The 13,506-nt window shown below is 43.2% G+C and overlaps 1 protein-coding gene across 4 annotated transcripts in view; it reads right to left on the reverse strand.

The window, feature by feature from the left end:
• The window catches only part of Afg3l2 (AFG3 like matrix AAA peptidase subunit 2), a 133,583-nt gene that overhangs the window by 103,135 nt on the left and 16,942 nt on the right, over positions 1-13,506 (reverse strand). For 2 of the 4 annotated variants that reach the window (XM_065433513.1, XM_065433512.1), the window contains exon 2: positions 9,067-9,253. In XM_065433513.1, the coding sequence (XP_065289585.1) occupies positions 9,067-9,253 (187 nt within the window). Of the gene's footprint in view, positions 1-7,053; positions 9,018-9,066; positions 9,254-13,506 lie in introns of those variants that run through there. The other 2 variants (XM_065433515.1, XM_065433514.1) reach the window with 2 other exon arrangements.

Here is a 13,506-nt window from a genome sequence, read left to right on the forward strand (position 1 = left end):
ATAGGACAAGTCACTAGCCGCAAGCAGCAAGATGAGAACCAGCTCTGCGAGGATCGAGCGAGCAAGTTGTGTTGTGATGGCATCTCCAGCCATCACTTATCAATGCTGCTTTCATCACCGAATAGCTCTTATCGGACGAAAACCGAAATAAACTCGTGCTCCGTTTGCAAGTGAAGCAATTTGTGCACAATACGCAATACAACTAGCCGGCCTTCTCATGAAAATACTGCGATCAAAACCACCACAAACCAGTATCTCAAGTCGCGCTAGACTGCATTGGCTGTTTGTCGGCTTTTCGTACCTAATCATGTAGAGGCACTCATGACAGCCGTGTTCATGCATGCGCAACAGTATTTTTGCAAACTGTAACTAGAATTGGAGAGTGCCTGGAACGAGCTTCCAAAAGTGAAGCCAAAAGAATGTAACGCCGTCGGGGGCGCTGCTATCGGTAGCACAGACGGGGCGCGGTGCAGAGTTAGAATGTCTGCCTCCCACGCACAAGACAGGGGTTCAAATCTCAGCAAAGTAGTGTTTCTCTCTTTTTTTTTAATACTTTATGTGTCGATGTTTTATTCTTTATACTGCTGCTTAATGCTTTCTTTGCAATTTAATGTAACAAAAAGTCAAGCAAAACTTGCAGGAATAATAACAAAATAGAAGTTTTTTGCCAGAATGTGAATTTTTGCAGCGCCACCGCACGGGGATCAACAAAACTATTTGAAGCAAAGCATGGCCTCCGAAACATGCATGCACACAACACGAAACGTCGTCGCTGACAGCTTGATAGGCTCTGTTCGCTTCGCTGGCTGTGCTATCCAAAGCATAGAGTTTCCTACATCTATGATCCAAAGCCATCAACGCAAAAGGGAAACGGTCAGTAGCCAGCATTCGGTGACCGCGAAACGGCGCTGTTCGAATACCACTAAAAAAACGATATTGTGCCTGCTTTCGGTCTTGCTAATTATTGTAAACAAAACTGTGGACATGGTAACATGCATAAACGAAATGCATGTGGATGCGATGTGCGCGGCGAGGTAGGTGTGATTCATTAATCAACCGCGAAGAGTAGCTTTCTTAATCAATCTTCTTTATGCGCATAATATTTTGACTTTTCAAAATATTTACCGGAGTGCATGCTTCGTGCATACGATCAGCGATGGGAGACCTCTCTTGGGGTGCATTCAGTACATGAATACGCACGTGCAATGTGACGCCGCATATATGCAGTTGCTGTTGAAATAGCTGCCACAGATGCAGGAAGGAAACGTATGAAGCATTCTAAGCAGAGAACTTGAACATACCAGAAAACAGTGTTTACAATAATTAGCAAGAATGAAAGCAGGAACAATATCGCTTCGTTGGCAGTATTCGAACCTGCGCCGTTCAGCGGTCACTGAACGTCGGCTACTGACCGTTTCCTTTTTGCGTTGATGGCCTTGGATAGCACGGCCAGCGAAGCGAACGAAGCCTATCGAGCCGTCGTCGACGGCGCTTCGTGTCGTGTGCATACGAGTCTCGGCAGCCATGCTTTGCTTGGAATAGTTTGGTTGATCCCCGTGCGGTGGCGCTGCAAAAATTCTCATCCCGTCAAAAAAATTGTATTTTGTTATTATTCCTGCAAGTTCTGCTTGACTTTTCATTGCATTGCATAGAAAAGAAAGCAAGTATTAAGCAGCAGTATAAAGAAAAAAATATCAATGCAAGAATTACTTTTAAAAAGCGAAAAGCATCACCTCTTACTGAAATTCGAACCCCGGTCTTTTGCCTGGGAAGCAGACATTCTACCTCTGCACCAGGTTGCGTGCGTGCTACTGATCGCAGCACCTCCAACGGCGCTACAGTCGTTTGGCTTCACTTTGAATGCATTGAAAGTGGAGCCATTCCAGACACTTTCCATGTTCTAGTACACTCTACCATAACAGAAGCTAACATCGAAGTAGCTAGGCCTAGCGTTGCCGCAGTGCTGGCTACGGCTACCAGCGGATGTGCATGCGAGAGCACTGGTTCGGCGCGGCGAGATAAAATCAAAATGGCGGCAGTGGTGGCTTTGATTAATGCTGTTTCAGATCTGCAGTCACAGCAAAAAGTCAGGAAAATTGGATAGCGGCGGGTTCTTGTGTCCAAAATTTCATATGTTCTTATGCATTGAATCTATGGGGCACATGGTGGTGCCACGAAGCCGTCCAAATTATCGGGCAGGTCTCAAAAATCGGGCGTCCAGAAAATTGGTCGTTGACTGTACACTGACAACTCCTCCAACTGACAACATGGCATAAAAGACTATTCGTTATGATTTCTCTCTGTTACTTGAGCCAGCATTAGCGTGACTTTCATTTCTTTACAATAAAATTACAGCTAATTTTTGCTCACAGAAGCACAAATTCCCTGAGTTCTCCCTGAGTATTTCCAGGCTATGCAACATCATTGAGAATTCCCGGTTTTTCCGTTTGGTAGACACCCTGTATGTTCACGTTTTTCTTGTAATGCTAAATTGCCACTTGCACTCTGCATTGCTCTTTGGTATCAACAATATACTCAACATCACTTCGGTTGAATACATACTACTTTAAAAAATATCACAGTTCTGCCATAAGGGCGAAGCAATGAATGCGATAGCAACATGTTAGTATGTTACAGAAAGTGTGAGACTTGTAGCTGTAGTGACAGTAGGAATTTAGGTAAATGTAAGCTGACTAAGAAAAAATGAGCTGTGGCGCTAGACGTCTTCTGTTCGAGTCCTGCCATCAAGAAATTTGATTTATGTTTATTAATTAAAGCTATTTTTCTTAGCAACTTTACCACCACTTTTCCGTATCTGGTATGTTTCAAACATCTTTCCTGGGCCAATCCCAGAAGTGGTGCAAAGCCGTGCCAAGAAAATTACATCAATTTCAGCTTTCAGCTCTGTAATTGTTTTGAACTTTTAATATTTAAGACTGAGAAGATTTATGATAAAAGGAGTGTGCTGTCGGTGTTTTGTTTCATGACGTTTGTTTGTGGGCTGACATTCTAAAAACTCCGAGAAACAACTCTGTCAACTTTAGTGATAGAATGGTGTGGCAATATAACCCGCATATACCGAATGTCATATAGCATGGCATTGCATACAGCATACATATACCTAAATATATACGGAACCTCACAGCGCTGCCAATAGCAAAAATTCACTTGGAGTGTCCATGTAATTTTTACCACAATAAATTATTTGAATTTTTGCGCTCACGCTTCTTGCTTAAAGCCATGACTGAACGTACGCTTACACAATGCCAAAGTGGCTAACGCTGCGGAAAACGGTAGAGTCTAGTGCTGCTACACCCTCAGACAAATGTACACCCTTTGGCTCGTATCTTGTCACACAACAATAATCATCATCTGTCTTGCTTGTGTTTCCTTTTTTGAAAACGCTGCGCTCGCTACTTTCCTGTCGAGAATGCTCTGTCATGCTGATACTGCGCATGCCGTTCGCGACTTGGAAGTAGCAAGCTCGCAGCGTTAAAGAAAGGAAATGCAGACAAGACGATGACGATTATTGTTGTGCGGCAAGATAAGATCCAAATGTGTAATTTTGTTTAAGAGTGTAGTTGCAAAGCACAGCATTCATTCACTAGCTGAATGAAACTAGTGCCACTAGGGCACCAAACAACCTCTGTCAGTGTAAAGAGCAGTGCTGCGGCTAACCAAATAACACCCTGTAGGGTTTCCCTATTATTTTCTTAATAATTTATAACAGTGCTATGCATCATGAACTTCTAAATGAATTGGATTGGGTTGAATTGATTTTTTGCCAATGTGGCCAGACAAAGCACTGGACGCGGATAGAAACGGGGCACAATAGAAAAACTGTACAACCGGAATAGTCAAAATCCAGATCCAGAAGTCTACCGCATATTTCTGGAAATTTGGCAGGTATGACGGTATCTTCAACTGGTCATTTCAGTGCAGTCTGGTAATGCTACAATTGGTGTGTAAGGCAGCAATTAAACTTTATTACGAGACTAAATAGGCATCCAATATGAATAATGAAGCCTGATTATCACTTTTAGAACCCACTTATGCTCATAACACAGCTTGAATACAGTCTTGCAGAATTTTGCAGCTCAGCTGGGGCACCCTAAAATGAGAACAGAGATGCATTAAGGTGGCATCCATGTCTCTCTTGTCTTCAATGGTAAGGCATTCAGAGAGCCAGACGTTCCCTCGTCTCATGACTTTTCAAGCCTAAAACAGGCAGAGCTACCACAGCACAAGATGCAATGAGGGGAGGGGAGGAACAATACCTGTTTGTTTAATGCTCTATTCCACATTAACATTGTTGAAGTTAAGAAAAGTCATCTTTTCAGCAGATCAAATATGCTGAAAGTGCCCTATTAAATAGGCAAAGAAATAGCAAACCTGACACTGCATGAGAGCATTCATGGTTTCTTGCCTACTTTTGTACTCAAAACTGCGTGGTCACTTTTCCGAAAGGGCTGTTAATCCTCATATCTTACTATGAACCACCTGGTGACAAAGGATTTCTTACACACACATCTTGCTAGTGATTGAGCTGTTGATTTGTAGCACTCAATGCCAATAATTATGCTCTGGGGCACTAAATTTTCCAGGCCTGTTTTCTGAACACCAAGCTGTACTAGCGCTTCAAACAAATCAGGCATACACAAATGGGATAAATCGCAGTGTCATGGGACAACGGGACCATGCCCACAAAAGTGGACACCCGCCCAAAGCCGAGTGTCCGGCTACTTTATTCTAGCTAATGAACAGATGCAGTGTCTGCAAAGGGACACTTAAGAGAAAAATAGGTTGAGTTGTATGAGTAAATTGCCACCTACATTGACATTGACATTGCCACCTTGACACTGCCGCACCAGCTTGTCATGACATCATGGACTTTGACAACATTGGCTCGAGCCAAGTTAACTTTTTTATGAGTAAAGATACACTACACTGTGTTCTAAATGAACTAAAGACAGAACTTAGCAAGCTTCAACAACCTTTAGTGAGCAACAACAGCCCAAATAGAGAAAAATATACTGGAAATCCGTGACATCACAGTGACATACCGGCAGTGGAGATACGGTGTGCAATGTTAAGAACTGGAACTTTGACCTTCGTTTCCTTTTCTAATAATCAAACTATCACAGCAAAATGAGCAAAAATAGAGTTTTGGAAGAATAATTTACCAGTCTAAATTGATTTATTGTTTTCCTATGGTGCCCCTTAAGTCTGGTCAGTTTGGGTGGTCAACTTGTGCAAACTCTTCCCTCTTAGTAGTAAATGATACTGCTCATTTTTTCCCAAAGCTGCAATGTGGACTATGGACTAGTTGTGGACTGAGAGTTGAGGACAAATTCTGACCCCGTGGAGTTCTTTATTGTGAGCCTGAATTTCCCATGAGCATTTTCACATTATGCCGCTATCAGAATGTTGCCACCAGAACCACGATTCAATACTGTAACCTTTTGCTCAGCGCCAGAACACCACAGTCATTGCACCACTGACACCATAGCAGGTACTTTATTTATATATACAGGGTGTCCCAGCTAACTCGGACCCAGATTTTAAAAATACCCAGGAGCTCTAGAGAAATCATACCGACTGTATAGTAGCTGTAGTTGTATGTACTTATGAAGTATTACTTAATTTATTATTTTTAATAAGTGAACTTTTTAAATTATTGCTTGAATTACAAACATATCAATTACAAACTTGTTGGGTACCTCAAATAACCTCCGAATCAAGCATTTGTTTAGTGCTCAGCTTTGCCTCGTTGGTTTTTCCGAGAAAAGACGAAACCGCGCAGAACATCTAAAATACGAAATCGATAGGCGCTCGCGGGCCGCTACTCAAACATTCCCAAACAAACAGCCACGGATACACTGCTTTACTAGCGGCGGCAGCTCGATGCAGGGCTTCACGCTATGTGATGGTCGTGGCATCAAGAGAGCACACTGCTGACACATGGATAAGCATTGTGGAGCCTTGTATGATGTGGGGATAAGAGAATGCAGCCGTATATCTTTCAATGGTTGCTTGTAGACGCTTGAGAAGCGGCATGCGAGTGCGCATCTATATCGTATTTCGCGGGCTTTTGTTTTTTCTTGGGAAAAAGCAACCAGGGCCACTTCAGCACGAAATAAATGCTTGATTCGGAGGTTATTTAAGGTGCCCTACAACGTTGCAATTGATATGTTTGCGATTCAAGCGATAATTAAAATGTTCACTAATTGAAAGTAATAACTAAGTAATACTTCGTGATGAAAAAAATGCTGGCCGTAAGTACATACGACTACGGCTAACTATGCAGTCGGCACAATTTCTGTAGAGCTCTTGGGTATTTTTAAAATCTTGGTCCAAGTTAGCTGGGACACCCTATATCGACAGTGTTTTATTTTAACGTTAATGGAACTTTTAAAAATCATCCGTGGCACTTTGCACAAATATACTTATTGAGCTGGAATACTCGAAGAGGTACACTTTACTGGCACTGGAACTCAATACTCATAACTGACTAATTAGAAAAGTTTCACAAATTAACTTTTCATCTAATTAATTTAGTGCACATATTGCAATACAGGAATTGAAGCCACTGATTTCACAAGGCACGCCTGCTTGGAATTAATTTTGAAACTATCGCCAGTTTTCAGATAAGCACAGACAAACTTTCGTACAAATGCACTGCTGTTCCACTTACTTTTTTACCAAGGCACCTTTTTATGCACGGCAAACTTTGGGAACTCGTATGTCGAAGCTGGTGTCATCCTCAGAATTCGTTCCAAGGGTCCACAGCTACAATTCGTAAATTACAATGTGTGACTAAAGTAATTTGTTTAAAAGTTAATTTGCAAACTTGTTTTAATTAGTCAAATAGTCTCTGATTTTTTGTGGAATTGATGTTTGCCTCTGAGAGTAATCTACCTTAAAGGGACACTAAAGGTTAATATTAAGTCAACATGGACTGTTGAAATACCATTCCAGAAACCTCGAAACGCTTGTTTCATGCGAAGCAGAGACTTATTTTAAGAGAAAACGCATTCTGAAGCGTCCACGTACCTTTAGCGCAGTTCAAATCGCCCGCCCTCCTATTGAGGAGTGGTGACGTCATGGTCTCATAGTGACGTTGCGCCGCCGGTGAGTAAAATGGCGCCCCCAGACAGCGCTATGGCTTTTCTGCGCAAAACGCAAACGCGCGGCCAGAAACAGAGCCAAGACAGAGCCGACAGCAGCGCGAAAGCGGAACTATGGTGGCTAGCGGAAGGGAAAGCGCGCTACGATAAGCTGGTTCTTTATTTTATGACACTAACTTCGACAACTTCGACGCTTGTTGCAACGGACAACCCTGACAACGACACATTGGCTCGCGATGCTGGGCTCGACTTCAGCGATTTAAGCACCGATGAATGTGACCTGCTGCTAAGGGCTCGCGCTGCCAGCGTCGTTGCGTACTATTACGACGGCAACTGTATGTCATGGCCGTACATATTCGAACATTTGTAGCTTTTCCTTCGTGAAAACCAAATGCCGCACTCACTGCCCCGTCTTCGACCTGCAGTTGTTCTTGCGCTTCGAAGAATGCAGGCAAGACCGACAGAACAGCACTACGGGAAAGCATTGCTTTGAAAGGCACTCCACGCGACTTCAGTAAGTTGGCGTTGAACTCGTAATCCTCTGGACGAAAGTGCAGCGAGCACGCTATGCGATTTTTCGGCTCTTTGCCAACGTGGTGTGGCAGAGGTACGACACTTAACCACTTCGAACGGATAGGTTCACTCGTTGGTGCACAGTGACAAGTAACGTTGGATTCGCCGCTGCAACTGCCCTTGGCCAACTTCCGCGGATCGTTCGCGCATCCCACGACATCACATGGACGTGGCATTCTCACTGCTTGTTCCAAATGCAAGTTTCGCAAGCCAGCAGAACCAGCGCAGCAAGACGAGATAACGAAACAACTGAAACTCCAAAGGGCACAGAGTTGAGCGCGCAGAGTCGAGCGAAAACGAAACCTTTTGACCACCCATACTACTCAAGGGTAACGTCAAAATGTTATTTTTTCTTAGAATCGAATAGAAGTAGACAAGTAGCATTATCTTCCGTCTTATAATCTAATGAAATAATCTTTTTAGTACGAGTAGTTGAGTACTAGTGACATGAATTATGATAAGGAGTGCCTTCGTCATCGGGCTAGTACCGGAATGTCACTGGGGGGTTTCAAATCGTGTCATGCATTTACCTCAATTTCTCAGTTACCAAAGCTCTGTTTGCGATCTTATTGATGCCTTAAACGTTCTAGAGCATTGCTTTATCACTTTGACTTGACTTCATAGTAACCTTTAGTGTCTTTTAAGCAGTAGAATTGTGCTACATATGACGGGTGATTTTTTTAAAATTCTGTAAACGATAAAATAAAACACCCCGCATATACAGTATAATGTGGCTTCATTGCCTGTTGCCTTTATATGGTCATGATTAAAAATAATCGAGGCCCTTGGTTTCCCTTCTTATTCTCCTTTCTCTCACTCTCTCACACAGACATGCACACACAGTAAGGTTGTTCAATGGGCCAAACAATAAATGAGTGAATGATTTTCAGAACTTTCAGAACAAGGCAAAGATTACAGCAAAGTTGTGAAAATAATTTTCGCTTACAGATATGTTGAAAAATGGAAAGGTAGGCCTCTTTATGGCCAGCTATCCCAAATAGCAAAGACTAGGAAGCAAGCATAGTCCTGTGTGCATGAGGTAAATGCCAAATGCAGGATGAACGCCCTTCTCATATGCATTGAACTTGCCATGGTACGGAAGTTGGAGTGGCCCGAACAGGAGTTTTAAGAACATCTAAGCTGACTTATATATGTAGGTTCATTAATGCAAACAATCCCATTGTTGTTCCAAACAAGACTTGAGATAGCAGAACTTCTGTTCAATAACTAAGACACAGATGAAACAACAATGGGAAAACTGACTTATGCATTCATTGTTATTGTACACAGCTGAGTCAACAATTTGCTTTTGGTACTAAGAGTTTTAGAACACTGTTTTGCTTTATGCTTCCTGCATGTTTCTTGCCTTTTCCAGACGGCTTGTCCCTTGTCTGCTCGCCTGCTTCCTTCTGCTGGGTTTTCTTGGGCCCAGGAAAGTACTTTTCAAAGCCTTTTGGTGGTCTTTCACAAAGCAATTGCCACTGCTCCAGTAAAAAGTGCAGTGGTGGCAATGTAGGTGGAGCTCCATTTAAAGTCAAAATCCTTGTGCAGATCTGAAAATGAATTTACCACATCTGTGAGCATTAAAAGAAAATTCCCAGACAAAACAGCTGCTTCCAGAAATTATGCAGACGGAGACTAAAGTATTATTTAAAACAGTAGCTTCATGCTGCTTTCAGGTGGATGACAATTTTTTCCTTTCATGCAATTCACATTAACTCTTTCAGGCGTTGTGTACACAATTTCGTATGCCAAGGTTGTGCATCAACATCAACAGCATTGATGAAAGTAATGATGTTTAAAATGTGTTGGATACATTGTGAAACAACTCTGATTGGAATTGTGGTGTAAGTTTGAATATAATGTCTAAAATGTTTTAGTAGAACGAGTGGGAAGGTAGATTGTTGGGTATTTTTGCTCGGTGTGAGTATGTCATTGTATACAACAGGTTCACTTCTTTTATTGTTTTTCACAATTTGTTGCATCAGGCATGATTTCCAATTGGCTGAGTAGGTGCTTTTCAAGACTGCTAGGCATGAAACAGTTGATGTTCTCATATTTGATGTTTCTGTAGTGAATCTGCATGGAGTTCACATTCTGTAAACTTGACAAATCTCACTAAAGAACTGAAAATTTGTAATCTATTCTGCAGCTGTATACTTTTTATGATTCTGAAGATGCAAGAAATGTGGTGCAAGTAAGTTTTAAATCAACAGAATTAATTAGTGCCAGAAAGGGTTAATAGTTGTGTATTAGAGCAATTCAATATTTCTGGAATGTCAACTAAAAACAATTTCACAATGATGAAATCTCCTTAAAGATGCACAGCAAAGCGCTTGAGAAAACTTCTTGAGCAGCACCCTAGCGCCACCAACATTTTCTGTACTGGGAGACTTCACATAGTGAGGCTATGATTGCATAAGAACGTACCAGGTGTTTCAACAAAGATTTTGTAATGAGCCCCGCAGCACACCTCACTGAACGTTTTTGTTATACCCTAGGAGTTTCAAAAGGCCATTCAGGGATACATGTTCCATGAACACTTTCCTCAAAAACAACATTCAACACACAACTGTTCTTTGGTTATAAAACAAAAAAACCCAGAGGACACCCAAGCACTTCTTTTGAGTTGTGAATGCTTTCGCATTCACAACTCGTTCACAACTCACGCCACCCTCGCTCTCATTCTCGAAAGCTTTCAAGAACGAGGGTGGCGTGGCATCACGACAATGCCCTCTGCCCTCACACAACCCGTGGAGCACTAATGAGGCAGCAGGTGTTCCCTTTCGCCCGCTCTGCTCTTGGAGGCACACTTGTGCGGTGGCGTTGCAGCCAATGGGAACTCCATCGAGGGGCACTCATGATGTGGCATTTCAGCCAATGGGAATTTACTTGCCGTTTTGTTGCTACAGGTGCTAGACGCTGGCATTTTTGCTCAATTGGCCACTCGACACTTTTGCATCAAAAGGGTTAGACTTTCCAGTGCTTGTTCCATGCAGTGAAGCAGCTCTTCATCTTTGTGAGCCAAAGGTAGAGTGCATTTCTCGCAGTTAGCTTTTTATTAGATTTTGCATTTCAGATAGCATTTTTTGCAGTATCGTCATTTCTATGTCTTCCCTGGTTGGTGCTGAAGACAGAGCACTCATTTCAGAGCAGAAAGGTCTTCACGATCATCTCTGTCAAGACTTAGCAGCTGCTGGAGGAGCTCAATTCTGAACAAACGGTAGAAGTTAACACTTTTCTGAAACTGCAAATGTTCTAAACAGTGTGAAAATATCCCCAAGGGGCCGAGTGGAGTGGACACGCTTTACATGGGCTGCTGCCTTTATTGGGAGTTATTGTGGTTAACCTTAACCAAAGTTATGATTTTGTGTCATCAAACTCAACAAGGCAAGCGTCACCAAAAGATACCAGAATTACAGCGGTGAGCAGATTTTTTCACCTTGACACATCGAGCACAGAGCACCTTAACACATTTGAACACCACTCTCCGAACGCCTCATGCGTCCCAGGACTGGGCCTTAATGGCCTCACAAGCATTGGGAATAGCAGGGGAGGCGTGAGCCGGAAAGGCAACGCAAATGAAAATAGAAAGCAATCGTCAAGAGTCGAGAGCAGTACAGAGCAACATGGAATTCGACGAGAACAGCAGCAAGATGCCGAGTCAAGCAGGCCCATGGTTCCAAGCAATCGAGGCGACAAAAAACAAGACAGCAACAAAAGAGGACCGCATAGAAGAGGGAAGAAAGCAAGGAAACTCCCAGAACCCGCAAGGAGGACTGAATGTGAGAAGCAACCTGAGAGTACAAGCAAGCATGCAAGCCAACGGCAACCAGCAATGGTAGCAAGTACAGGGAACCCGAACCAATGGCAAGCCGCCATCGAAGCACACGTTGCCACCGCTGCCAGAGAGTGATTACAAGGTGGTGTACTGACCAAGAACTGGCATCAAGCTGTCCAGCTGTCTGGAGGAGAAGATCACAGAGGGAATCGCAAGGGCAAGTGGTTACCCTTTCAAAGAATTCTGCGCGAATGTAATCATCCAAATGCAGTGAAAGCAGAACTTGATAACTGCAATCACCACAGACAAGGACTACGCACTCAAGCACATTTCCATCAACAGCATCCAACTAGGGATGGCCACATATGAGGTGACGCCATACGTCAAACCCCTCCCAGGAACAGTAGGTGGAGTCGTGCATGATATCACTGCATGTACGACGGAGGAACGACTTGCAGAGCTTCTGGCAGCCAACAACTGTGGCATCCTGCACATGAGGATACTTGGCAAATCTACCTCAGCAGTGATAACCTTCAAAGGTCCGCACATCCCTTTCTATGTAATGGTGGCCAGCTCATACATGCGATGCCACCCTTATCACAGATCATATGCCACATATCATATTGACCGCAAATAAAGACGGGGACAGAGGGAGAGAACACATAAACAGCACGGGCGGTACGTGTTCGGGAGCGTTATGTGTTCTCTCCCTCTGTCCCCGTCTTTATTTGCGGTCAATATGATATGCAGTAAATACCAACTAGGCCAAAGTGAAGTTCTTCTGAAGCATATGCCACAACCCAGACAGAAATATATGCAACCGGTGTGGGGTGCAGAACCCAACAAGCAGACCATGATTGCCAGTTACAGTGCAAACTATGTGGCCTACCTCACGAGACGGCAAGCAAGGAGTGCGAGAAAAGACAAGCCAAAACGCCCACCCCTGTACGTGAGGGAAAGAAGTAAATCAAGAGGCCGTGGCCATCTATAACAAGGAAGAGAAGGGCAAGCCTCTCGGAATATGAAACAAATGAAAGCAGCAGAGTATTGAGGCCTGCTCATATACAGAGTGAAGGATGCCAGCTGAAAGAAGGCCTCTTTAGACCCTGATCCATGTCTTCGTGGCATTCCCAGTCTAGAGCGAGGTCTAGGTCTGCAACAAAGACAATCATCAAAGAGTACAAGAACAGCAACTTGTTGCCCATGCAACAACAAGAACAGCAGATCAGCTAGGCAGAAGTGATAGCCAGTCCCAAGTTGAAAACCGACTGTTTCCCTCATTGCCGACACAACAGCGAAACTTGAGGTACAAGGAAACCATCTCCTCCCTCCGAAGGCAAAATGCTGACTTGATGAAGTGGAATGAAGTGCTCATGAAGCATCTAAGAAGAGCGCAAGAAAGATGTCAGAAGGAAAGGGACAGAAGAGCTCAGGTCAGGGAACGAGCTCTTGAGAAGAAGCTCCAAAAACTCATTAACCAATTGCAGAAACAGAAGCAACCAACTAAGACACCAACGCTGCCGAGGAAACATACTCCCCCAAACAGAGGACCTCTAATCGGGAATAGAGTAAAAGATGAACAAGGCCCAAACCGAAGACAAGGCCTAATTGAGAAAGCACTTCCGGGCCGAACTGGTTAACCCTTTGAGGGTCGATTTTTTTCGCCATATGCGACCACCCAGGGTCGATTTTTTTTATTGCACATTTAAATTCTTCAGAGGGACCTATTTCGAAAACAATTTACCGTAATTTTTCTAGGGTGACCGTAAAGTGAGAAAAAATGATTTCCATTGGCATATATGTACTGTTTATTCATGAAAAACAACAAAAAATAGCAAATAAAGCTATAAGAATTTTTTAAAAATTGGCGCATTGTTATATACAATGTCCACACGAGAAAAATACACAAGAAGAATGCACATAGGAAAATTTTTCGCATGTCTCAAATGTTCCTCTTGCACTAATATTTCTTCAGCGTGTGGTAGTCCTTGAAGCATGGCTCCACACAGAGCGGTTTGTTGCACT

Source organism: Dermacentor albipictus, chromosome 1, assembly GCF_038994185.2.
Source record: "Dermacentor albipictus isolate Rhodes 1998 colony chromosome 1, USDA_Dalb.pri_finalv2, whole genome shotgun sequence".
Classification (NCBI taxonomy): Eukaryota; Metazoa; Arthropoda; class Arachnida; order Ixodida; family Ixodidae; genus Dermacentor; species Dermacentor albipictus.